This window comes from Heloderma suspectum, chromosome 3, assembly GCF_057233095.1.
Source record: "Heloderma suspectum isolate Gila_16-S chromosome 3, 16-S_ref, whole genome shotgun sequence".
NCBI classification, from domain to species: Eukaryota; Metazoa; Chordata; class Lepidosauria; order Squamata; family Helodermatidae; genus Heloderma; species Heloderma suspectum.
The window spans coordinates 245,688,827-245,714,218 of NC_139460.1; the positions used below are offsets into that span (position 1 = coordinate 245,688,827).

General features: G+C 45.5%; 1 protein-coding gene across 1 annotated transcript in view; it reads left to right on the top strand.

The window, feature by feature from the left end:
* The first annotated feature begins 449 nt into the window (after positions 1-449).
* The window catches only part of PDZD8 (PDZ domain containing 8), a 97,919-nt gene continuing 72,976 nt past the window's right edge, over positions 450-25,392 (top strand). Inside the window, exon 1 of the mRNA XM_084846109.1 lies at positions 450-1,804. Coding sequence (XP_084702235.1) covers positions 945-1,804 — 860 coding nt within the window. The 5' untranslated portion in view covers positions 450-944. The remainder of the gene's footprint in view (positions 1,805-25,392) is intronic.

Genomic DNA, 25,392 nt, shown 5'->3' on the forward strand with positions numbered 1-25,392 from the left:
AGTTTTCAATGAGGTCAGTGAACGATGCAGATAGGAGCACGCCAGTGAAGGATAACAGTCCTGCTGCAATTATTCTGTTGGGACAGAGGGGCTGCCAGGAAGGCGCAGCCAGGGCGGGGGAGAGAGATTCTGCTTCAGAACTTGTGTTATTATTTCCATCCATCTTTTGCATTGCATGTTCATAAAGAAAACACCCCTCCCGCCCAAATGCGTGGCTAAAAACCGTGGAGAGGCGGAACCCAACGTGTCCTTGAAACAGACTTCAACAGTTACCTTCCCGCAAGGCTTCACAACACTTTCGAAAGCCCTCAGGCAGGCACCTCGTTGCCTCCCACCAGAACACCTCTCAGTCAGCCTTGAGCCATGCGTACTAGAAACGCAATGGAGAGAGCGAGATAAACACGCACGCGCACATTCCACAGTTTTTTCTGCTTATTTTTTTTCCTCCCTCCCTCCGCAGTATTATGAGGTCAGCGCGCGGGACGGCGTGCCGCATGACGTCACCCTCCGGACCGCCCCAGTTCCTCCAATCCAGACGTAAGGGGGGAGGGGGCGCAAAGGGAGAGGAGAAGCAGTTGTTCCCTCCTCGTTGGGAAGGGGGGCGGCGGAAGGGAAAGGAGGAAAGAAGGAAGGGAAAAGAAGAAAGACCCGGATGCCGCTGTTACCACCGCCGCCGCCGCCGTGTGAGGTGGAGCGGGCCACAGGAGGAAGGAGTTGTGCGCGCCGCGGCAGCAGCTGGTTGTCTGGGCAGGCTTGAGGGGGCGACCAAGAGCTTCCCGTCCTGACAGAGTGCGGTGGTCGTTTTCCTCAGGTCGCTGCCCGCAAGATGGAGGTGGCGGGGTTGGTTGTGGCGCCGTCGGGTGCGGCGTGAGGTGGCGAGGGCCACGGGGCTAGCCGGAGTCGCGGTGTTTGTCTGAGGTGGCGAGGGGCGCTGAGGCGAGGCGATGTTGTCGGTGTATGGAATACTGCTGTCGGCTCTGCTCGGCTCCTGCCTCACGCTGCTGTTCCAGGTCCTGCTCTTCTATCGGAGGAAGCCCGAAGCCCCCGAGGGGGCGTCCCCGAGTCCCAGCACCAGCGTCTTCGCCGCCAGGGTAGTCCCCGACTCCTGCCTCAAGGAGTACTTTGCTGGCTTCGTTGGGGCTGGGCAGGAGGCGGCTCCAAGCCAGTCCGCTTCCAGAGCCGAGCAGAGCTCCAAGAACGCGCTGCCCCCGCTCCAGGAGTCCTCCTCCTTTGTGGAATGTACTGAGGAGACCCTCTACTGGCTCAACGCTATCTGCCTCTTTCTCTTCAGGGAGCTCAAGGACACTTCACTTCTAAGGCACTGGGTCACGAAAAAGATCAAGGTGGAATTTGAGGAACTGCTCCAAACCAAGGTGACGGGGAAGGTGCTGGAGGGGCTCAGCCTGCGGGATGTCTCATTTGGTAACGTCGTGCCCCTTTTTAAAAATATCAAGATCCTGAGGCCGGTGACCTGTAGTGAGGACGGCTGCCCTGAGGAGTTGGACTTTGAGGCTGACGTTGAGTACAATGGTGGCTTCCACTTGGCCATTGATGTGGACCTTGTCTTTGGCAAGTCGGCATATCTCTTTGCCAAGATCTCTAGAGTGGTGGGTCGGCTGAGGCTGGTCTTCACCCGTTTACCTTTCACGCACTGGTCTTTCACCTTTGTTGATGAACCTGTGATCGACCTTGAAGTCAAGTCACAATTTGAAGGAAGGCCTTTGCCACAACTTACTTCCATCATTGTCAGTCAGTTCAAGAAAGTTATTAGGCGCAAGCATACTTTACCTCACTATAAAATCAGGTAAGGTCAACAGAAGATACGCTTAACTCACATGTCAGTGGGAGAGGGGGAGGGAAAACATTCTATTGACCTACTCCTAAGACATATGGTAAGGACATTTGAAGTATGGACAAAAATGTCTTCGGAAAATGTTGATAAAAGAGAAAGGTGAGTGGTTTGAATCCACATACATGGGTCCACGAAGTTTTGACTTGGCTTATTAGCCACCCCTCTAGTTGTACAACTATCCCATTCTATTCCTCATGCCGAACTCTTGAAGAAAGGTGAAGTAGCACTGCTGCTTTTGGCAGCCATCTAAACTTTTTGATATTATGGAAAGCAAAATGTTAGGGTAGCCAAGTATGTACCTTGGTTTTCTGGAAAGCTGATTTTAATAATCTCAGAAAAATGCTAGGTACAAATGGGGAATCAAGCCCAAGATGTGTGGGAGTTCCAGAAGAGAAGGACTTACTAATGGCACAATTGCAAATAATTCGAGTGAGAGAAAAAACACCAATGTGACTGCATAGAAAGCTTAGTGATGAGATGAAAGGACATATATAAGAAATAGAAAGAAGGACAGGTCACCAAGGACAAATACAGATGGGTAGGTAGCCAAGACTTGTAGGGACAGTCTTGGGGAAAGCTAAAGTTCAAAATGATCTGAGCCTGGCAAGGGATATTAAGAGCAACAAAAAGGGCTTTTTCAGGTATGTTTGAAGAAAGAGGAAGAAAACTGTAGGGCTGCTTCTCAGTAAGGATGGTGAAATGTTGAAAAAGAGAAGGTAGAACTGCTCAGCTTCTACTTTGCTTCTGGCATTTCCCAAAAAGGAAACTGTGTGCAATCTCACATAAGTAGTGCAACTGGTGGGGGGTTAGAATTGCAGTTCAAGGCTGATAAGGAGTTGATCAGTAAATAACTAGCTACCTTAAATGAGTTCCAGTCTTCAGGGTCAGATGGATTGCATCCTACCTTGCTAAAAGAACTCGTTGATGTACTCTCAGAATCTCTGTCTGTCATCTTTGAGAAATCTTGGAGAACAGGTGAGGTGCCATTGGACTGGAGACAGGCAAATGGCCTAAAAAGGGGTTGGGGGTGGGGAGAGAATCAGGGAAACTACAGATCAGTCAGTTTATTTACTAGAACAGATCAAAGCGGTCAGTTTCTAAGTATTTTGATAACAATGCAGTGATTAGTAGAAGCCAGCATGGATTTGTCAGGGATAAATCCTGAAGGGCTGTCACATAGGAGAGAGCAAATACTTGTTTTCTGCTGCCCCAGAAGCCAGTACTAGATCTAATGGGCTTAAGTTATGAGTAGATTTTGCTTGAATGTTAGAAAAAAATTATTAATGATAAGAACAGCTTGGCAGTGAAACCAATTACTGGGGCTGGGGAGGCAGGCTTTCCTTCACTAGAATTGAAGTGTATTTGTATTTGTATTTGAGCAGAGGCTGAACAGTCATTTGTTGGGTATGCTAGCTCTAGATTTGCTGGGGGTTTGACTACAGGTCCCCTTCCAACTCTATGGTTCTTTAGTTCTGCAGAAACCCTGCAGAAAAGGGGACCCATCCCCCACCCCAGCTCTCTGAGAACAAGTATTACTTCTTTTACAAGAGATGCCGAAAGCTCCTCATTGCTGATGCTGCATCCTGTGGAAGCCTAGTGAGAAAATTGACCCCGTTGTACTTTCTGAATGGCAGAGCTCTGAGGAAAGAAGGGATGCTTCTGCCTATATGTTGCTGTTCCATAGGTCTTCCTCAATTTATGGATAACTCAGGGGAGGTATCATCATCCTGAGTGTGTGGGGGCAGAGATGCTTAAATGGAATAGGTTTATGGAACAGTAGTTGCAAATTATAAGGGTACAAAAAATGTGTAAACCTCAGGAACTTGCTAGAATTTTTAGGAGGGGTGGTTGTGATTCCCTTTTATTATGTATGGGGCTTTACAATGGTGCTTTGCAAAGTAAATAAGAAAAGAATTGCTGCCCATTTAGTGTCAGCCACTTCTATTCCTGACCGCTTTGTTTACTTCTGACATTTAATACAACAACCCTAATTGTGCATTTATACTATATTAAAAAAAAATTGTATTCTGGTAGTATGTAGTCCAGGTCAGCTGTCCCTCACACCTGGTTTTGTATTCTTGGCCTGCAGTCCTGTACCGCTTACTTGGGACTAAGTCCGATTGAACTAAATGGGACATAACTCATGTAGACATGTATAGGACTGTGCTGTTAATCACAAACACTTGTGCTGTTAATCACTAACACAGATGAAAATTCTACTTCACCCATAAGTTGTATTGAAAAGAGTGATTTCCCCCCTCTCTCCTGCCCTTCTGTCCCCTTTATCATCCTGAATATTAATAGTACAGGGTCTATCAGCATTAAGTTGTAATTTAATGTTAGATCATGCATGTGTGCCTTTTTACAGCAATTTTTATTTATTTATTTTACAGTATATCCTGCCTTTTCTCCTAGGAGTTCATGACAGCTAGCACAAAAATAATTACACAAACATTTAATAGTTAAACACCTAAACACAGAATATTAAAACAAAAACAGCAGCAGAGAATCACACAACAGCAGTCAAAATATTTAAAATATTAAAAAACCAGGGACAGATTAAAACAGTGGCCCTGTTCAGATATGAAGGGGGAGGGGGTGGTTAGGGTAACTATGCCATGCGTGGTGGAGCAGCCAGGGGGACTGCAGTGGTTAGCAGCGCAGGGGATAGTTACCTCTAATCAAGCCACATGCTCCCTTCACACAATCATGGAACCACAGTCCTCAGCGTGGTTTCACCTACCACCCCCAGTGCTGCTAATCACTGCAGTCCTCCTGGCCACTCCACCATACATCCCAGTGTCCCATGTGGCAAAAATGGCTGTGGGTGGCCTTCATGGAGCCTACACGGAAGCAGCCACCTTCCCTTTGGTCTGTGGGAGGCGGGCATGCTCTGCCACTGCCGCCAATCCCCGTTCCATCTGCCATTGCTGTCCTGATGAGACAGCACCTCTTGAGGCAGAAGTGAGGGGCTGGGGCTAGCCCTAGTGATGACGGGGCTGCTTTCTTGCCCTTCCCCTTGCCGGTGGCGGCTTCTGTGGTGGACAGCTGGGGCCATACTGAGGGGCCCAGGCTGGGGGAGGGCTCCTAGGTGGTTGGGACTCTGCCCTTCATGGTCCATGGGCACAGCTGGGGGGTCTGGTTGAGATACTGCTGTTTATGGTCCATGGGCACAGCTGGGGGGCCTGGCTGGTCAGCACCCTACTCCCTGTGGTGTATCCCAGGATGATGACCCGCCAATCGATCAGTAGTTGGACAAGCTCATCATAGAAGGGAATGATGTACGGCTCCACCCTGGACTGCTTGTTGTGGGTGACGGTCCCCTTGAACGTCTTTTTGAGTGTGTGCAGCTTTTCCTTGCACTGCTGGGTGTGCGGGAGTAGCCGTGCTGCTGCATCTGCTTGGGCAACCATGGGAAGAGGTTTTTGTGCCTGACAGTGCTGAGGATGCCCTCGGCCTTAGGGCTCCCCCAGAGTGCAATGAAAGCACCCACCTCGGGCTCAGTCCACATCTGTGCCCTGGTTCTCTTGTGCTTTTTATCCGCCTCTTTCCCCCACCTTCAGGGAGGGACCCCTGGTTGGGGTCAGGGTGCTGCGTGGGACTGGGAGGCCTCTGTGGAGTTGTTGTCCGAGTACGGGGCTGGGGAGTTGCCACTGCTGCCCTATGCCATGGGATTGAACTTTGGGTTGGGGGAGCATCCTGGGCTTGCCATTCACCCTGGCGTGCCTGGGTGATGCTGCGGGAGTGATGCATCTGGGGCATCTGTCCTTCCCTCCGTGCCTGGGCTGTATGGTGCTCCTTGGAATTTGGGGATGCTGGATGCTGGTGGGAAAGTCTGGTGGGGATGGGGTGTGTGGGCTGTGCCTCCATGGGAGTGTGCGGGACTGGGATGCCCATTGTTGGTGGGGGGCGCATCGTACTGGTGCTTGCCTGGCGTGCTTGGTGGGACTCTTGCCGCTGCCTTTTCACAGGTGTTCGGGACAGTTCCCCCAAAGGGGTTGGGGGCTGTGCAGGGGTGGGTGGGGGTGTTCTGCATATTGGGGCTTAGCCATAGTGGCTGGGGGGGCTGCCATTTGGGGGAGAGCACAAGGTGTGGTTTCGGCAAGAGATACAGCTGCTTGGTTGGCAGCTGGGCGGGCAGGGTTTTTTCGCTTTCTGCGGTGGTTGCAGCTGCTTTGTGCCTGGGAACTTGGTGCTCTCAAGGTCGCTGTGCTGATAATTGCAGTGTGAGAACAAAAACATCTTTTCACCTGGTGTGCTTCTCCGCTTGAGTATGGCAGGTAGGGATGGACAGTGCTGGGGCTCAGCTGTCGCGTCATGTGTTGCTAGGCAGATGTCGACCATGGAGCTCTCACACGCTGGCAGGAGTGGTGGCACCGTTTTCAGCTGCTCTTGCTGTGGAGCTCTATGCTGGCACTGGGATAAGCACAGGGACCTGACAGACAACACAGAAAGCCGCAGTAGGGGTCCCTAACCCGACTGCAGGACATGGTTAGTGAGCGTGATTACACTGCGGTTATGTAGCCACCAAGGTTGGGAAGAACACTTTCCACATGACACACTAAGCCATCATAGTTAGCCCAAAACGCTTAGCTATCATGGCTTAGCATTACATGTGAACAGGGCCAGTAAGTTAAAATTGCATACTAAATGCCTTCTGAAAAAGAAAAGTTTTTACCAGCTTCTGGAAGGTCATCACTTAGGAAGTGAGACCTACCTTCCTTGTAAATGAAGGTGCAACTACCAAAAAGGCATGCATATCTCAAACCCAAGTACTGTTTTCAGAATTTTATACTAACAAAGTACTTGGAGTTAGTATTAGGAAAGCAAGTATTCTTATTTGGATCCTCAGTATCAGATATATATTCTGAATGCATCAGTGGGTACCTTACAAGGTGCTGGGAGAGGCACCCATAGTATGTGGTCCTGAGCACTGAAGACCCTATTTCTAGCAACTATCTATCTACCTAAAATTATTCTAGGCCACCTTTAAGGGTGGAACCATCTCAGCCTGTTTAGGGCTTCATAAGTCAGAACCAGCACCTTGAATTGGGCTTGGAAACAAATAGGAAGCCAGTGAAGTTTCAAGGCTAGTGATATGCGATCTCTAAAATTCATACCAAACAAAAGTCTGGCTGCTGCATCTTGCACTAGCTGTAGTTTCGGAACACTCTTCAAAAGCAGCCCCATGTAGAATATGTTACAGTAATCTAACCATGAGGTAATTAAAGCATTGATCCCTGTAGTCAGATCTGATTTCCCCAGGAAGGGACACAGCTGGGTCAGTAGCTGAAGCTGGGCAAAGGTACTCCTGGCTATTACTGCCACCTGACCATCCTGGAGCACTGCTAGATCCAAGAATAACCCTAAGCTGTGTACCTGATCCTTCAGGAGAGAGTGCAACCCCGTCGAGAACAGGTTGTACGCCAAATCCTAGTTTGGCCTGTCTACTGACCAACTGGACCTCCGTCTTATCTGCATTAATCCTCAGTTTATTCACTTACATCTGTGCTGTTAGGCCAGGTGTGGGGAACCTTTTTCAGCCCAAGGGCCAAATGGACTCAGGGTAAGCATGTTGGGGGCCACATGCCAGCAGTGGTTGAAGCCACCCCCATTCACATACACACCTAGCCAGCTTCATTTGCACTTTTGGAGCTGCCAGTTTAAAGCACCAGGAATAGCAGCTCCCGACTGATCTGGCTCTGCTTGCCCCTCTCCTTTCCTGATGGGAAGGGCAAAGGATGAGTGAAGCTGACTGAGCCGCTTCCCCAAGAAGCAGTTCCCCTGCCCCCTTTCCATTATCCATGGGGATGGGACTTGGGGGATGGGCCTCACTGGAGGTATTTGATGGCTGGAAGGGAAGGGCTGCTTTGGGCAGATATTCCACATCCTTGCTTTAGACTGTTTCCCTTCTCTATGGTGCATGTAGCATAGCTGCTGTGTTGCAGCAGGAGGGAAGGATCTGGTTGCTAGCCCCCCTTTTAAATATGCCTGTGTATGTAGTCTTGATTTAAAAAGTGTGTGATTTCAGGCTCTCTGGGTGAAAATGAGCAAGTTATGATGCCACTGTCTTGCTAGTATCTTCCTTTTGTTTTAGTACATCTCTTTTGAACATGGGATTCACACTGAAGTATTTTCACTGAAGTGCCATTAAAATTATAATCAGTGGCTTTTTCTAGAGAACTTTAGAATAAATCTGTTAATTGTACTCTCAATCTTTTCATCTAGCTCTAGTTGTATGAATTCTGATAAATCACACTCAGGTGTGGTTTGATATTTTTAGAAAATAGTAACACTACAGTGCAGGGATTATTTCACTCTATCCGAATTCCTGGTGATACTGGGTGGTATGCAGTAGGGACCATGCGTGTGCAGCCAGCCCCGCCATGCTCTGCCCAGGTCTGCATAGAGCCCCAATATAGCACCATATCGCAACTGCGTGCAGACCTGGGCGGGACACGGCGTGCGCATACGGGCCCCTGTTGGATACTACCCATAACCTGGGATTCCAGTACCAATTTGCAGTATTCTATATTTAGACTTTTCAGCTTCTTCCCCTTGGCAGTAGCTCTCTGTGTCCCCTGAAAAGTCCCCCTGGAGATTGGAGGCCCTTTGGTAGAGCATGTCATGAGTTGTAGATTTTTACTTCTGGCAGCAGACTCTCACATCTCCATGTGTGCACAGAAGTGCTCTGTATTCACATATACATCTCTGGAACTTGGCCTTTGTTGTTAATACGTATGTGAAAGTTGCTTTTGACTTCTGAGCATACTTCTAAGCAGGCCCTCTGTGCTCTCTTGGAAAAATATACACCTGCTGGGTCTGTGTTGGTATTATGTAATTTAGTACCTACTTTCCCCTCATACTAAAGTAGCATCAAGAGCTTTCCTAGCTCAAAATTATTTTGCTTTTGTTTTGTTCACATACAAAATATATCTAATGGAAAAACTGGTGCATGCAGTCACTCTATCTGCCTGTTCCCTAGAAACAGAGTGGGCAGAAGGTAGACTGTGTAACTGGCTAGTGTCTGGTAAGACCACCTAGTGCTGTGATTGCTGCAAAGAATCCTGGATAAAGTGGCCCTTGATCTGATCCAATAAGACACTTTAACATGTTTTTGTGCAACAGTGCACACTCCTTTTAACATGGATTAATTATACCTTCATTATTAAACATCCTGAGTATATAATCATGCTTACCAAGATGGGCAACTTGAGTGAAAACATTCTGGTGGACCATGGAGTGGTAAAAACAATAAAAAAGTAACTGCATAACACTGAAGTTCACCTGCTCCAGCCCTAGAAGTAAATACTAATTGTTGGATAGGAGTTCCTGTTTACCTCCGTCTAGCTTACTTTCAGTGCAGTACTGTGTATCTTACACTTCATGATATTATCAAGGAAGAAGCTGCCCAAATATTTTAGAGGTTCAATTTGTAAAGCACTTTATACAATAATAGAGAAAACATGCTTTATAGGCTTCCCCTTGGCCAACAAATTTTAAATGTGTTACATGTTTGGAGAAAAAAATGCAACTATGTATAAAATATCTTGAGTCTCATGGCTGAGGAAGGAGCTTCGGAGCAAATTAGCAGATTTTCTAGATATAGCTATGAAGAAAATTTAGCCAGCATAAACTGCAGTAAATCACTACAGCAATGTCTTTTAAACTTTGCAGACACATCTGCTACAGAACTAGCCTGGAATTCTTTTCAAGATGCCACAGGCTAAAAGTGACCTTTATTCATTATGTAGTGACTTAAGGCAGACATAAAATGGACAATTAAAGGGCAATCTTGGGCATTTTAACCAGGAAATCAGTCCTGCTATGTTCAGTGGATAAGTGCACGTAAGTGGCTAGGGCTGCAGTTTTGTTTTTAAGTTTGAGGCTTTGACTGTGAAGAAGAACCCAAAGCAGAGCAAAGGATTTTAAAAGTACAATGCAAGGATTATTACCACTTCCATCCTCATCGTTGCATTACCTGTTGACAAGAATGGAAATGAAAGAAAGTAGGAAGCAAAGTTTTTCTTCTTCTTTATAACACCTTGTATTTTTCTAGTGGCTTTGGAAAGTAGAGTTCTTAGTTCCTCAATTGAGAGCTGATTTTGAATAGCTATTGCTGTATATTAAACGTTGGTGTTTTTCTTGACTAAAGTATGGCCACTGTGTCTAATATCAATCCTGCTAGACCCAAAGGTAATTAATTTTCTCAGGTCCTAGCTATCCTTGTTTTCCCTGTTTGTGCATTGTAGATTCCACATCTAGTCAAGTCTGATTTTGGCGAGATAGCCCTCCAGATGGTTTCCAAAGTATTAATAGATCCCTACTGGACTGATGTACTCCTTCATTCTCACAAAGCTTCATCTGACAGGTCTCTGTCTAATTTGAATGATAAGCCAGAAGCTTTTATTGGTTTCAAATCTTGTACATTTGAGGTTATAACTGGAAATTCAAGAATTCTTTCCAGTATGGGATTAAGTGTGTATGTTAATGCATGTGTCTTTTTAGTTAAAAAGAGCTTGTCTTGCCCTAGGTGGGAAAGGATTATTTAGAATATTACCATTTGCTTGTAACTCAAAATATGGGCCCCAGTTTGGTATTTCCATCTGTAACCCAAAACTAACATAGCAAAGTTGAAATGTATCTTTATGTTTCTTTTCCTACATGCTTGAACTTGTCCTGTTAACCTTTTTTCTTTGTTTAAAAGTATTGCTGAGTTTTTCGTTGTGGATTCTGAATCTTCGGCCTAGATTCAGTTAAGTTTGAACATGATTGGTTTGAAGTTACTTGAATGATGTGTAGGGTGGTTACCCAATTGAATCTAGGGTGCATTCCTATCAGGATAGGTGGCTGCCTCTGAACTCAGAGGCAACTGCCTATCCAATGCAGGGCAGGAGCTGCCCTCCATTCGTGGCTAGACAGCCGATTTTCGCTGTCTAGCTGTGGGAAGTCAGAGCAGGAGGGTGTGGTGGATGCCGGACAATGCATAGGAAGCGTTGGAATGGCACGTCTGCCTGCCCCATCCCCAGGAACGCCCTGTTTTCCCTGCTCTGTGCTCCTCTTACGAGCACAGGGCCAATCCACAGTGCCTATGAGGCAGCATAGGAGGGGGTGGAGGTTGGTTCTCAGGGAACTGACCTTGGAGCGCGGGCTCTGAGGTAGGTTCCCAGAAACCAACCTATCCTGTGGCTGTCTAGCTGCTGACTAGCGGACATAGGATTGCGCCATAAATGGGAGGGAAACATTTGCTAAGGTGATACTTGCCATCTACATATTCTGTACCTACTGTGTGTCTATGTGTATGTATAAAACCTGCTGCCTGATTGATCAGGGGCACCTTTTTCAGCCAGTCAGAACATTTCTGTAATTAATATAGAGAATATTGCAGCCTTATTTTCTATAACTAGAAAACTAGCATGTCAGGAAGAAAGCTAGACTAGGACATATATTTGGTTGTTGTTGTTGTTGGCAGTCTGAAGTGATATAGGCATTTCCAGGCATGAAAGAATAGCACTTGCTACAAAGGTATGACAAGGTCAGAGGGAAGAACAGGTAGCCTATTTACAAATTATTAAGATTAAAGAGAAGCAGGGTAGCAGTTACTCCACTTTAAAGAGGTACTTCAATGAAGACTGTTAAGGGAAGTAGTAGGGTTGATGACATTACACACAAAACATCACATGGAATGTGTGTTTTGACATTTTAATAGCTTCTTAAAACAAAACAAAATAAAAGAGTTGGAAGTTCTGAAAAGAATGAATGTAGAGTATGAAAACTTAACAAGTTACTTTCACATTTGCCAACCCCTTATGCGTAGGAGAAATGTGATCTGCAGGATGAACAGATAGCAGCAAGAGGCTATGGTAGCCAGAGCGTGTGCTCTATGCTTAAAACTAATGTGAGAAGCTGAGGAAAATCAGATATACCATGACTTCCTTTTAAAAAATCTGTTTTGATGGGAAGGTTAGAATAGCCTATAGCAACTTTCCTAAGGATTACTTAAGGGCGCAATCCTATGCATGTTTAGACAGAATAACATCCTACAACTTCCAGGCTGGCTAGGGCATGCTGGAAGTTGTAGCTTTTTCCCCCCTTTCTAAACATGTATAGGATTGCATCCTAAGTCCACTTTGACCTAATCAAAGTTGGCAAGTTGCACACATGCTGATTGTAAGTGGTGTATGGATATAGAACAGTAAATAATCAGTTGATTGTGTATGTAGTTTTGCATTCTGTTCCCCAACAGCTAGTAAGTATTGACATTTTAAAAACAGCTCTAAACCAAACTGCCTTTGAGCATACTTTGTGTGGGTTTTGTTGACATACATTTACTAAGGACTGAATCAAATGTTAAGTGATTTTCCTAAGGAAACACCAATTAGCACTTAAATGTGATTACCAGGAAAACTGGAAAAATAAACTTATCAAAATTAGAAAGTTCCTTTAATCAGGGCACTGTGTTATCTGGAGCAAATATCTGTTGTATAAAGGTAACAGGCAAGGTTTTACTCTCTAAAACCTGTTTTGTGAATTTGCATGTTCAATAACATGCCATTCAAAGGGGGAAAGCCTTTGTCTCCCATGCTGCTCTTTCTTGTGGTAAATGTGTAAGTAGTGTTGCCTAAATATGTATTTTAACAATGTTAGTTATGAACCAGTTTATTCTGTACCTGCAGTATCCTATGTTTGGTACTCTGTTACAAGGAATTCTGCAAAGAAATCACTGGATGGATATAATTGTGCCAGCTGGAGAAGGAAAAGCTAAGAACTTAGTAGAGTTCTGCTAGATCAGAATATAGTCTGCCTAGTCTAGCATTCTGTTTCTTGCAGTGGACAACCAGATGCCTCTGGGAAGTCCACAAGTAGGACATGAAGCCCTCTCCTGTTGTTGATCCTCATCAATTGGTATTCAGTGGCAAATTATCTCTGATATTGGAAGTTGCTTATAAACTTTGATAAACCTATTCTCCATGCATGTGTCTAATCTCCTTTTCAAAATATCTAAAGTAGTGGCCATCATCACACCCTGTGGCAGTGAGTTCCATAAATGTATTGTGTGAATAAATACTTCCTTTTGTCTGTTCTGAATCTTCTGCCAGTCAGTTTCATGGGATTATATCAATTCTAGTATTATGAGGGAGAAATAATATCTGCTTTTTCCACACCATCTATCAACCTCTAGCATGTCTTGCCTTCCTTCTCTTTTTTCCTAAACTAAAAAGCCCCAAACACTGCAGCCTTGCCTCACAGGGAAAGGTATTCCAGGCCTATTTTAAAAAGTCATACATGAGTTACCTTTTAGTTAAGAACACATATGTTGGCAAACTGGTTCTGAAATAGCATCCTACTATATTGTTTGGCATCCAGATACTAAATAGCATTTTTAAGTGCTTGTTTTTGCTTGGTGATCATGAATGAGGATTCTATCCTGGCACGTAGAACTGAGACCTGGGTGGGTGCATGGGAAGGGGTCTCTCCCAGTTGTGTCCACCTGGGTTCTTGGTGCAGCACCAAAGCAGGTGTGAAGATTGGGGAGGATGTGTCGCTGTGGTCTACAAGAATTATCTTTCTCTCCAGGTGTCCTGCCTGGGTGACTGCTGGGCTAGAGTGTCTGTATCTTGTTTTAGATGAGCAGGACAACTTAGGAATTCTGCTGGTGAAGTGCCTGCCTTACTGAGCTGCCTGAGCTGACAGAAGTGGCCCTGAATTTGGTGTTGAGATCTTCCAGGCTGTTGGCTCTGTAGGATTTCAGTGTCCATGCTGATACCAGATTGGAGTAGCTTAGGATTTCATGACTACCATGGGACTGTCCCAACATGTCATCAGCCCAAGTCATACTTCTGAGTTGGTTTTCTCAGTGGGGCAGGAAGAGAGTGATCTGAAGGTGGGTGAGCTTACCACCATTCCCTTGTCATGTTCAGATCACCTCCTGAATATTTTTTTTTAATGTCAGTGGATTTTCCCCTCTGCAGAGGTGGGGGACCCATTAAGATGGTCTACCCCTGGAAGCTGATGGATCCAGCTGGTTTCCATTTGGTTATGGTGGATTTTTCAGCTGTCAAGACTGGCACTCCTGTTGAAGACTTGGTTGACCTGTGGAAAATATGGAGATGGCCAGGGTGGTTGACACAATCACTCCTGAGCATCTTCTCTTGCTTAGGACATTCTGGATGGCTTCATGGTATACTCTGTAGCTTAAGGCAATGAAACAAACTGGGAGACTACTAGAATGCAAGTGGAGAAAGACTCCTGATGAATGCAATGAAAAATTAGTACATGATCCACATCAAGCCTACTTAGTGGCAGTGATGGCAACAAAGAAGTGCTGTTTTGCTGCCTCCATTGAATTCTCCCTATACCGACTGGCGGAGCTTTTTGAAATAGTTTGAGGCCTATTACATATTAGTCTGAAGGAGATGGTTGAACCCTTGGTGGCCTGCTGTAATTTATTTGTCTGGCTGGAGACCAAGACCTGAGAAACAAGCTGGTGGGATGGATGGGGAATCCCTGCAGGCTATATTCAGCCTGTGCTTAGAACAACTTCCTCTATTGACTTCTTACATTTTTTAGCAGGTTTTGAAGTAATTGTCCGTGAGCTGTGGGGGACACAACAGGAAGACCTGCCCATTGTTCGTGAGACAGCATTTGATTGAGTCTGCTTGTTTGTTGATGGGTGCATATAGATCAGGGATGCACAACCTTTTGGGCCCTGAGGGCCATATCAGGTGTCTGCTGGGGACTGCACATGTGTGCACATGCATGTTCACATAGACCTCATACACTACTCGTTCACTCAAATCCAACTCCTGCCCAAGAGCATTTCAGAGCTCTGGTCCCTGCTTTCATCATATAAAACCAACACCCCTCCCAGAAACCTCAGTCCTCAAACCATCTAGAAATCCAAGCTCCAAGCCTCTCTCCCTCCTCTAATCCACTCTCTTGATGAAGGATCCTGACACCCCACACTGTCTTACCTGGACCTTTTTCAGCAACAAAAACCAGGAATAAAAGCTGGGAACCTGCTAGGAACAGTCTCTATGGTTGCTGCATTGAACACCCATTCCTAGAGCATCCTTGGAAGCAGTCAGGAGCGTCTGAGCACTACTTCCTAAGATGCTCTGGGATGTTCTAGGAATGATGTTTCTATGGCAGGAACCATGGAGACAGTTCCTGAAGTATTTTTCCTGTTTTATTTCTGGGTGGGTTCATAGGAAAAGATCATAGAATCATAGGGTTGGAAGGGGCCCACAAGACCATCGAGTCCAACCCCCTGCTCAATGCAGGAAGCCTGTTTCCCAGGTGGTCTCCCATCCAAGTATTAACCAGGGCTGACCCTGCTTAGTTTCCGAGATCAGGCACATCGAGAATGTGAGGTGAGATATTAGCTTAAGTTGCTGAATCTGTGTCAAAAAATGGTGTGTTTTGAAAAGAGTAGTAACCAGGCAAGGCTTGGGGGGGGGGGGGGGCTGCACATTTTGCACCCCTGTTATAGATGCCGTTGATTAGTGACATGCCTTTGAGACTTTGCCTGTGGAATTCTGTGTCTCGTTAGTGCACATATTAATTCCCTTGGTAAGGTCAAGGAAAGATCTGGAGTGAGATGCCACTTATGTTGCTGATTTTTTAAAAAAAACAAACACAAAAATCTTATATGAGTAAAAAAAACCCACAAAACTATTCTGGGAAAACTTTCAACAGGATAAAGTAAAAAAAGAAAAGAAAAAAGAAAAGAAAAGAAAAGACTTACTTGGAACTCTATTTTTACAACCCCAGTAATTATGTGCTAGCTAAATAGCAAGAATGCAAGCTGGAAGGAGGTTTCCGTAACTAAAATAAAACCCTAGTATGTAATTTTTCTTCATAACTAATTTATTTCCTTTGTAACATCGGTATACAGTTGGTTGTCTGGCACCCAGACCTTAAACATACAGATGTCCATTGACATGACTGGAGCTTTATTCCAAGTATGTAGTAAAGTGTAGTTTGTTAAAACATTTAGGTATGCCTGGTGTTGTATTTTGCTTTTTGTTTCAGGTCAGTATGGGAAATTTTGCAATCTCTGTTTCCTTGGCTGTATGGTCTAGAGCTCCCATGAGGTCACTCTAGTTTTTGTAACCTCTTTCTAAGCCCTACCTCTATAAGCCTTTCACACCTGCTGCCAGCAATTGCCAAAAGGCATCTTGCAATTTAGGTATTGATTTCTGCTTTTAGCTCACCTTTCACATCTGGTTCTATGAAAACGTATTTCTACGTATATCAGTAATATGAGAAATCTGACAGCTGCTGTATTTTCTAATTCAAGGTCTTGTGAGTTCATCCATTAGATACCTAATCTGCTTAGCACAGATAAATAAGTGAGGGAGTTCAGTATATATTAAGTTCTGTATATATAAAGGACATTAAGTCTGTTACATAAAAGGGGAAAAAAACTTTACTTTTTGTTGCACTTGAGTAATAAGATTTTAACTTCCATGGATAGTATTTCAAACCGAAATATACCAGTTTTGCAAGATGGCATTGTTAGTTTAGGTTGATAGTAACCCATGCTTATAGTTCAGTTGCCAGGGTGATTCTTTACCTAGTATGGCAAATCAGTTTTATCTGCCAGTTATCTGCTTACAGCATGTTTAGGAAAGAAGGAGTAACGTGAGTCCTCATTTTGAGCAGTTATGTATGTGTTATTTCCTCAGATCTCTCTAACTCACCTTGCCTCTGTTGAATGCCTCATCATATTTATAAGGGCTAGTGTAATGATTGCTACAGAGATGTTATAGTAGGTCATGTGTCACTTAAAGTAGAAGCTAACCAGTGTTGTACTGAACAATTTATATATATATTGTGTGTGTTTTTATATATATATATACACACACACACACACGTATGTATGTATGTATGTATTTCCTATGGGAAGGATGTATGTATGTATACATCCTTCCCATAGGGAAGGAGCCTGGGGAAGGAGGACCAGCCAGCAGCTGCACCAGGTGGATCCTGAGCCTGAGCCTGCTTCTGCCCCCACCCAAAGGTACTTAAGGCGGGGCTGCCAGAGGCAGCGCCTCGGTGTTGCGCCAAGTGCGATGCTAAGTGCGCACTTAGCGTCGCACTTGGAGTCGCGTAGGATCTGAAGACCTACCCACCTGCCTCTCCAGAGACACCAGCAGCCACAATACCAGCAGCAAATAGCAGCAGCTTTAAAGACAAGGGGAAAGGGGCAAACGTGGACTTTATCTGCTCCTTCTTAGCTGCTGTTCTCTTTTATCTCTTTTATCTTTTATATTCTTTTAAACTGTTGTGCATATCCTAACATTTTTATATATGCCTGGGAGGACTATTGGGCAACTCAGGGGGTCGGGGAGGTGCCACCATAACTGTGGTCACAGGCAGGGGGAGGTATGGCATTGGGGGATTAACAGGCCATCTGAGGAGAAGAGGGGCTTGACACCTTACAGCTGTCCCCTCTTCTGGTTCTTCCCCCAACCTGATGGTTCCTGGCGGCCTTACCAGTCTGCCCTCTGGTCTGGTGGTGCTGCTGCTGAATGCCAGGTCGGCCCAAAATAAAATCTCCCTCATCCATGATTTGATTGTGGATGAGGGGGCTGATGTGGCATGTATTACTGAGACCTGGGTGGGGGAACTGGGAGGGGTCACTCTCTCCCAGCTGTGCCCTCCTGGGTACTTGGTGCAGCACCAACACCGACTTGAGGGTCGGGGAGGGGGGGTTGCCGTGGTCTATAGGAATTCAGTCTCCCTCTCCAGGCTTCCTGCTCATTCGAGTGCAGATCTTGAGTGTTTGTACCTTGTGTTGGGTACCCGGGACAGATTAGGGATTCTGTTGGTGTACCGCCCACCCCGCTGCCCATCAGACTCCCTGCCTGAGCTGACGGAGGTGGTCTCGGACTTGGTGTTGAGGACCCCCAGGATGATGGTCCTGGGGGATCTCAACTTCCATGCTGAGGCCGCTGTATCCGGGGCGGCTCAGGACTTCATGGCCGCCATGACAACCATAGGGCTGTCCCAAGATGTCATCGGCCCATCGCATATAAAAGGACACACGCTTGATCTGGTTTTCTTGACTGGGCAGGAGGATGGTGATCTGAAAGTGGAGGAATTAACATCTGTCCCTTTGTCATGGTCAGATCACTTCCTGCTGAGGTTTAGACTCCTCGTGGCCTTTCCCGTCTGCAAGGGTGGGGGACCTATTAAAATGGTCCACCCCCGGAGATTAATGGATTCCGATGGATTCCAGAGGGCTCTGGGGGATTTTCCTGCTGGTATGGCTGGTGCTCCTGTCGAAGCCCAGGTCGCTGTGTGGAATGCAGAGATGACTCGGGCGGTTGACACGATCGCACCCAAGCGCCCTCTCCCTCTGAGCAGAGCCCGGCCAGCTCCTTGGTATACACCTGAGCTGAGGGCAATGAAGCAAGAGGGGAGATGGCTAGAACGCAGGTGGAGGAAAACTCGTGCTGAGTCTGACTGAACACAGGTAAGAGCCCACTATCGAGCCTACTCTGTGGCGGTGAGGGTGGCAAAGAGGCAGTTCTTTTCCACCAGCATTGCATCTTCTCAGTGTCGTCCAGCGGAGCTTTTCCGAGTGGTTCGTGGCCTGTTACATTCTGGGCCAGGGAGAGAGACGGTGGACCCCTCGGTAGCACACTGTGACAAGTTTGCGCGGCACTTTGAGGATAAAGTCTCTCAGATTCGTCATGAATTGGACACCACCATTAATGCAGTTCCATTGGTAGAGGCGTTCAGAGCACCGTCTGGTCCAGTTTTATTGGATGAGTTTCAGTTACTGAGGTCTGAGGATGCGGACAAGGTGCTTGGCCAAGTCCGATCGACCACTTGTGTGCTTGACCCTTGCCCTTCATGGCTTATTAAATCAAACAAGGAGGGGTTGTCCGGCTGGGTCCCGGAGGTTGTAAATTCCTCCTTGAGAGAGGGAGTGGTGCCTGCTGCTTTAAAAGAGGCAGTAATTAGACCACTCCTGAAAAAGCCTAACCTGGACCCAGAGGATGTTAACAATTATAGGCCAGTGGCCAACATCCCCTTCCTGGGCAAGGTGCTTGAGCGGGTGGTTGTAGGACAGCTCCAGGCACTCTTGAATGAAACAGATTATCTAGATCCATTTCAATCGGGCTTCAGGCCTGGTTTTGGAACGGAAACTGCCTTGGTCGCCCTGTGGGATGACCTCTGCCGGGAGAGGGACAGGGGGAGTGCGACCCTGTTGATTCTCCTGGACCTCTCAGCGGCTTTCGATACCATCGACCATGGTATCCTTCTGGATAGGTTGTCTGGGTTAGGAGTTGGAGGCGCTGCACTACAGTGGTTCCACTCCTACTTGGATGGCCAATTCCAGAAGGTGGGGCTGGGGGATTATTGCTCTGTGCCATGGCAATTGTGCCATGGGGTTCCACAGGGCTCTATTTTATCCCCCATGCTGTTTAACATCTACATGAAACCGCTGGGGGAGGTTATCCGGAGGTGTGGGCTGAGGTGCCATCAATATGCGGATGACACCCACCTCTACCTCTCTTTCTCATCAAAACCAGGTGAGGCAGTGGCTGTTCTGAATCAGTGCCTGGGCACGGTAATGGACTGGATGAGGGCTAATAAACTGAGACTCAATCCAGACAAGACGGAGGTACTGTTAGTGGGTGGTTCGTCTGCCCGGCTAGGTGATATTCAACCTGTTCTGGAGGGGGTTGCACTCCCCCTAAAGGATCAGGTTCGTAGTTTGGGGGTGCTCTTGGATCCAGAACTGTCACTTGAGGCACAGGTGAACTCAGTGGCACGGAGCACTTTTTATCAGCTTAGGCTGGTATACCAACTACGCCCTTATCTGGACAGAGATAGCCTAGCTACAGTTATCCATGCTCTGATAACTTCTCGTCTGGATTACTGCAATGCGTAATACGTGGGGCTGCCTTTGAAAACGGTCCAGAAACTTCAGCTGGTCCAAAATAGGGCAGCAAGATTGTTAACAGGGACTGGCCTGCGAGCTCATATTACGCCAGTACTTTTCCAGCTGCACTGGCTGCCAGTCCATTTCCGGGCCCGATTCAAAGTGCTGGTGTTAACATTCAAAGCCCTTAATGGCTTGGGGCCAGGTTACCTGAAGGATCGCCTCCTCCCATATGTGCCTGCCCGGACCTTAAGATCATCAACAGCAGCCCTTCTCCGTGAGCCCCTGCCAAAGGAAGTGAGGCGGGTGGCTACTAGGAGGAGGGCTTTTTCTGTTGTGGCACCCCAGCTCTGGAATTAGCTCCCTAGTGAGGTTCGCCTGGCGCCTACATTGTATTCCTTTCGGCGCCAGGTGAAGACCTTTTTATTTTCCCAGGCATTTTAGCATTTTAGCTTTCTAAATTTTTATCTTTGCTGTTTTAAATCTGTATTTTAAACTCCTGCACTGCTGCTAAGTTTTATTGTGGTTGTATTGTTATATTGTGGTTTTAATGTTCTATATTTTTTAAATTGTTTTATTGTGTGTTGTTTGGTTTTAATTTTTGTGAACCGCCCAGAGAGCTTCGGCTATTGGGCGGTATAGAAATGTTAAAATAAAATAAATAAATATTTCATATATACATAGCTAATTGGAGAAGACCCTTTCTGGAATCTTCTTTCTTAGCACATTCTGAAAGTTACCAGTATATTTCACAGAAAGCATATGCCACAAACACAGTTTATGGTCTTTGCTTTTGAGACAGTTCTATATGAAGCTGTATTGAACATAATCAGCATCTATATTGTAATGTGCTTTTGGTGGTGATGCCTCAGACGTTAGTTGGCTGAACTGGTGTGATGGAATGGAACATTCCAACTGCTCAGGGAACCAATGTCTCTGTAACAAAAGGTTCATTGCCCTGGTTATGAAAAAAGGGTTAACATACTAGCTGTATGTCTGGGTGTAAAACCTCCTACATGTCTTATTGAAAGAGGTGTATGGTGCAAGCTAAGGACTGGAAGGCTTACTGGGAAGAGGCCCCAGAGAATAGGGAACCTAAGGGGGAGAAACCTCAGAGGCCAGATAGCTGAAGGAAAGCAGAGCGGTAGGAACCTGAGGGACAGGCAGGTGGTAGATACAAGAGGTTTGAGGAAAAGGCTGGAAGGGCATGGGGTAGGGAACCAAGGGGTCATAGGGTTGCCAGATGTTGGACCTGAGAGGACTGCTATGACTTTAAGAATTGCATAGAACGAGGGATTCTGCCAACTGTTGCTTCTACTGTCACATTTGACCTGGCAATCATAAGGAGTTGGTGAGGACAAAGCAGCAATAGGGTGTAGCACTGATTTTCACATTGATTTGAACAAAGTGCAAATTCTTTGTCTGAAGGTAGTTGATCTATTTGTAAAGTAGATGACAGATTCTGAAATATTAGATTAAGACTGAAAATTAAGTCAACTTTACCTCTCTCCAAGATAATATTGAGGGAGACTTGCCCTTAGATATGTTAGAATGCAGCAAATCTACTTCTTGAAAATGAGGCAAAATTTTATTAGGATGCTTAACTCTGGGTCATATTTTCTATAGCCCTTGTTGCAGCTACAGAGAAGTTGTAGATGCTGTGATAAGATATATCCCCAGCACCATGGATTGGATCCGAAGGCTACATGAGTGGAAGGCCACTTGCACAAGGAATCTTTCCCATTTCCCTGCTAGTGTGAAGTGACTTGGACTGATGTTTGGCAATCCCCCCTCCCACTGCAGCCCCAGTGTTCAAAAGGGGTTTCTGACCCTCCAGAGAGGCTTTTCTGGAGGCATGAGGGGCAATGAAGAAGAGTCATTGTGTGAGTTAACTAGTTGGCGCTTACTTCAAGTAAAGTGTGAATAGAATTTGCAGCTTTAGTTGAGATCATATTGGCATCACTTAATTTCTGGTTTCCATGGTACCTTCTTAAGAACTCAACTAGGGATGTACGAAAGTCACTTACCTTTTCGCAGCTTGTCTTCGCGGTGGGGGGGAGGCGCTTCGCTTCTCCCCCCGAAGTTCAGGCGAGGGGGGGGAGGCGTCCCGCCTCGCCCGGCCGAAATTCAGGCCGGGGGGGAGGCTTCCCGCCTCGCCCAGCCGAAATTCAGGTTGGGGAGAAGCACCCCGTCTCCCCGGCCGCGAAACAAAGTGTAAAAAAAAAACACAACCCGTGATAGGCTACGTAACGATTAACGTAGCCTATCACGGCTAGATTTCCAAAGTCAGCCGTGATAGGCTACATAAATCGTTACGTAGCCTATCACGGGTGACTTTGAAAAGAAAAAAAAAAGCGCGTACGCAAATGGCGGCGCCCTATGGGCACCGCCATTTATGTTCCTTATTTGGTCCCGGTAGTCTACGTAAAGATTTACGTAGACTACACCATAGTCTACGTAAATCTTTACGTAGACTACCGGGACCAAATAAGGAACGCAAATGGCGGTGCCCAGAGGGCACCACCATTTGCGGACGAGCTTTTTTTTTTTTTCAAAGTCACCCGTGATAGGCTCCGTAACGATTAACGTAGCCTATCACAGCTGACTTTGGAAATCTAGCCGTGATAGGCTATGTTAATCGTTACGTAGCCTATCATGGTTTTTTTTTTTTTTTTACACTTTGTAATGGTGGCGGCGGCGGCAGCCGGTCGGAAGACCGGCTGCCGCCCCCACCCCCGATGAAAGGCTGATGAACCGCTGCCAGGACCCGCTGCCGGGAGGGACATTCGCCAAAGGTAATGAATGCATTGGCGCTCGAATGCATTGGCGCTCGGCCCCCCGAAGATTCGGGGAGAAATTCTCCGCTATCCCTAAACTCAACCAGTTAAGAGGTTTTCAAAGGTATTGTACATTGAGAATCTGGGGTGACATAGTAGCTTAAGTTGTTGAGTCTGTGTCGAAATATGGTGTGTGCTGAAAAGGGTAGCAACAGGGGAATTTGTTTAATCTTAGTAGTTTGGTAAACTTGTAAAAGTAAAACTAGCAGCTATATTTAAGAAGTTATGCATGCTTATAAAATGATTGTATTGGCACCCAAGACTGGAAATTTGACTGGCCACACATTGCAAATTAAATTATGGCAGCAGTTCTAAGTACATTTAATTGGGAAGCAAGACTGCAATCCTAAAACCATTTACATAGGAATAAGCCTCATTGTTTTAAGATTTACTATTTTAGTTCCTGCAGTAACTCTTGTATCTCATGATGGTTTTAGTTTTTGCATCGATATCATATTTTATGGTGTTTTGGTATGTCTATTGGTTTGTGATTTTACAGTGCCTAGAGGAATGTATTCTATGAGGCATTAAAGGGACTTCTGAGCAAATATGTAAGGATTGTGTTGCAAGTTCTATTGAACTCAGTGGGACTTGCTTCTGAATAAACATGCAGAGGGTCAGGCTGCATTTGTTTTCCTGTGATAGTAGCTGAGAGTGAATAGTAGTTGCCCCAGTGTGGTGTAGAGATTAGTGTCAAACTAGGACTGGAGAAACCTGGATTCAAATCCCCTTTCTGCCTTACCTTAAATAAGAGGTGGCTGAGGCGTCTTCTTTTTTTCTTTTAAAAACAAACAAACAAAAAGCCTTGATGCCACTTCAGGCAATGGGTCAGCTGCTCTGGCAACATTCCCAGGGCATTCTTTTGGGAAGATTCTTTGGCCAGTGGGAGCAGCCATCTTTTTTCCAAAGAATGTTGCCATCATGATGTAGCGTCATTCCAGGAGCATTCTATCCCAGTAAATGCAGCTGGAGCAGTAAAGTTGTTGTTTGAAGGAGAAGCAGATTTTTTTGTTTTTAAAAGGTGGGGTGGGGGGAGAGAACCCCCAGCCACCTCATATTTAAGGTATGACAACATTTTTTTTAAATTCACCCACCCTTGAAAGTCTCAGAATATCTCCCCTCATCCTCTTGCGGGAATGAACGATCCCCCCAAAGTTTAATGCTCTGTGTGAGATATTCAGCCCAGTAAGAACATAAATGAAGGCATGGGACTGGTTAATCTGCTCCCGAATTAGTCTGGTGAGATAAAACTAAATGGAAATTGTTCAAAAGCATAGGGTAAAAGAAATGCTTGAACAAGCTAAAGTTAGCCACTCTGTTTTCCAGAGGTTTAGTATGTATGGGTGATTATTAAAGTTAACTATGTGATACAAAATAATAACTGAATATTGGAATAAGGAAAAGTAACTATTGCACTGGGACTGAAGCTGCCTAGTAGATGGATGTCTTTGAGTCCCACTGATAACACCTGGGCACAGCACTGTACCTTCTGTATTAGGCAGAGATGTTGCTTGCTTGCCTTGTTGCACTGACATAAACAGAGGCAGCAGAAGCCCCCTAGAGGCTTGATATGGAACATACACAACAGATGGTAGCCTCTGGGAGAGCACCAGAGTATGACTCTGTGTGACAGCTTTCCAGTGATGGGGGGCAGAAAATTTTCCAGGGCTTTTACCTTTTCCGTGGAAAATTTTCTGTTTTGTAAGTTCATTAGTAAAGATTAGTATGCCAGTTGCAAATACAGTATTAGGCAAGCTTGGTAGTTTCAAAGTTGTAATTAATGTTTTTCAGGTGATTATCCCTAGCAAGTATGTGCGAGAATACATACGTGTCAGTGAAATTACATGTATGTCTGTGTGAAATGGAACTAAACAATAGCAACTGCAAAACTTGAAGGTACCCCAACAACCTTAGTGGAAGATAGTGAACTCTGTTGAAATACAGTGAAATAGAGTGGTTAGCAGCATATGATGCACAATTCTTTGGATTGCTAAAATTAATTGGTGTGTCAACAGTTTTCAGTACTTTTGTTTTTTTCTTAAATTTAAGCAGCGTAAAGAGAAGTACATGCTATTGAGTAGCATCCCATGCTGCTTCTCCACTTATGCCATTGACGTAGTGCTAGTATAAGTGACCTCTAGCGTAACATCAAAAAGGGTATGCTGCCCACTGTCTTTAAATTTGTACAAGTATTCCAATTAAAAACTACATAATATAATAGTTAAATCACATTAGGTGTCACTTCATCTCCCCCCTCAAATATTTCAGGTCAAAAACTTGTTGGATATTGGGACAAAAAAAATAACATTGGGTACTTTTTAAAACCTTCATCGTTTACTAAATACAGGTAAAATAAATGTTCTAAATTAGATCTCTCTTGGGCAGGAGTGGGCAATTTGTGGCCTATGGCTCCCATCAGCTCTAGTCAGCATAGCCAATGGTGATAGATTATGGAAGTTGTAGGCCAAAGTCTCTGGAGGGCTATAAGTTGCCCACCCCTGCTTTATTTTCACCCTTGCATCAAATTTTCTGATGCTAACTGAAAACTTTTCTGACGTAAATGTCTCAATGCAAATTAACCTAATTTGCATTGGAAATGTTTCCAATTAGTTTTCCCCCCAAGAAAACCCACATCACTGTATCCTGCTGGTTTGCCTATCTAGGATGAGAGTTTGGTCATTGTGCTTCTGTTCCTACATGGCAAAACAATTCAAGAAGGTGGTGCTGCGAGACATCTGATCACCTTGTAGCATTTATACTGTGGGGTGCTGGAGTGTTGGATCTTATCCTCCATGCTATTC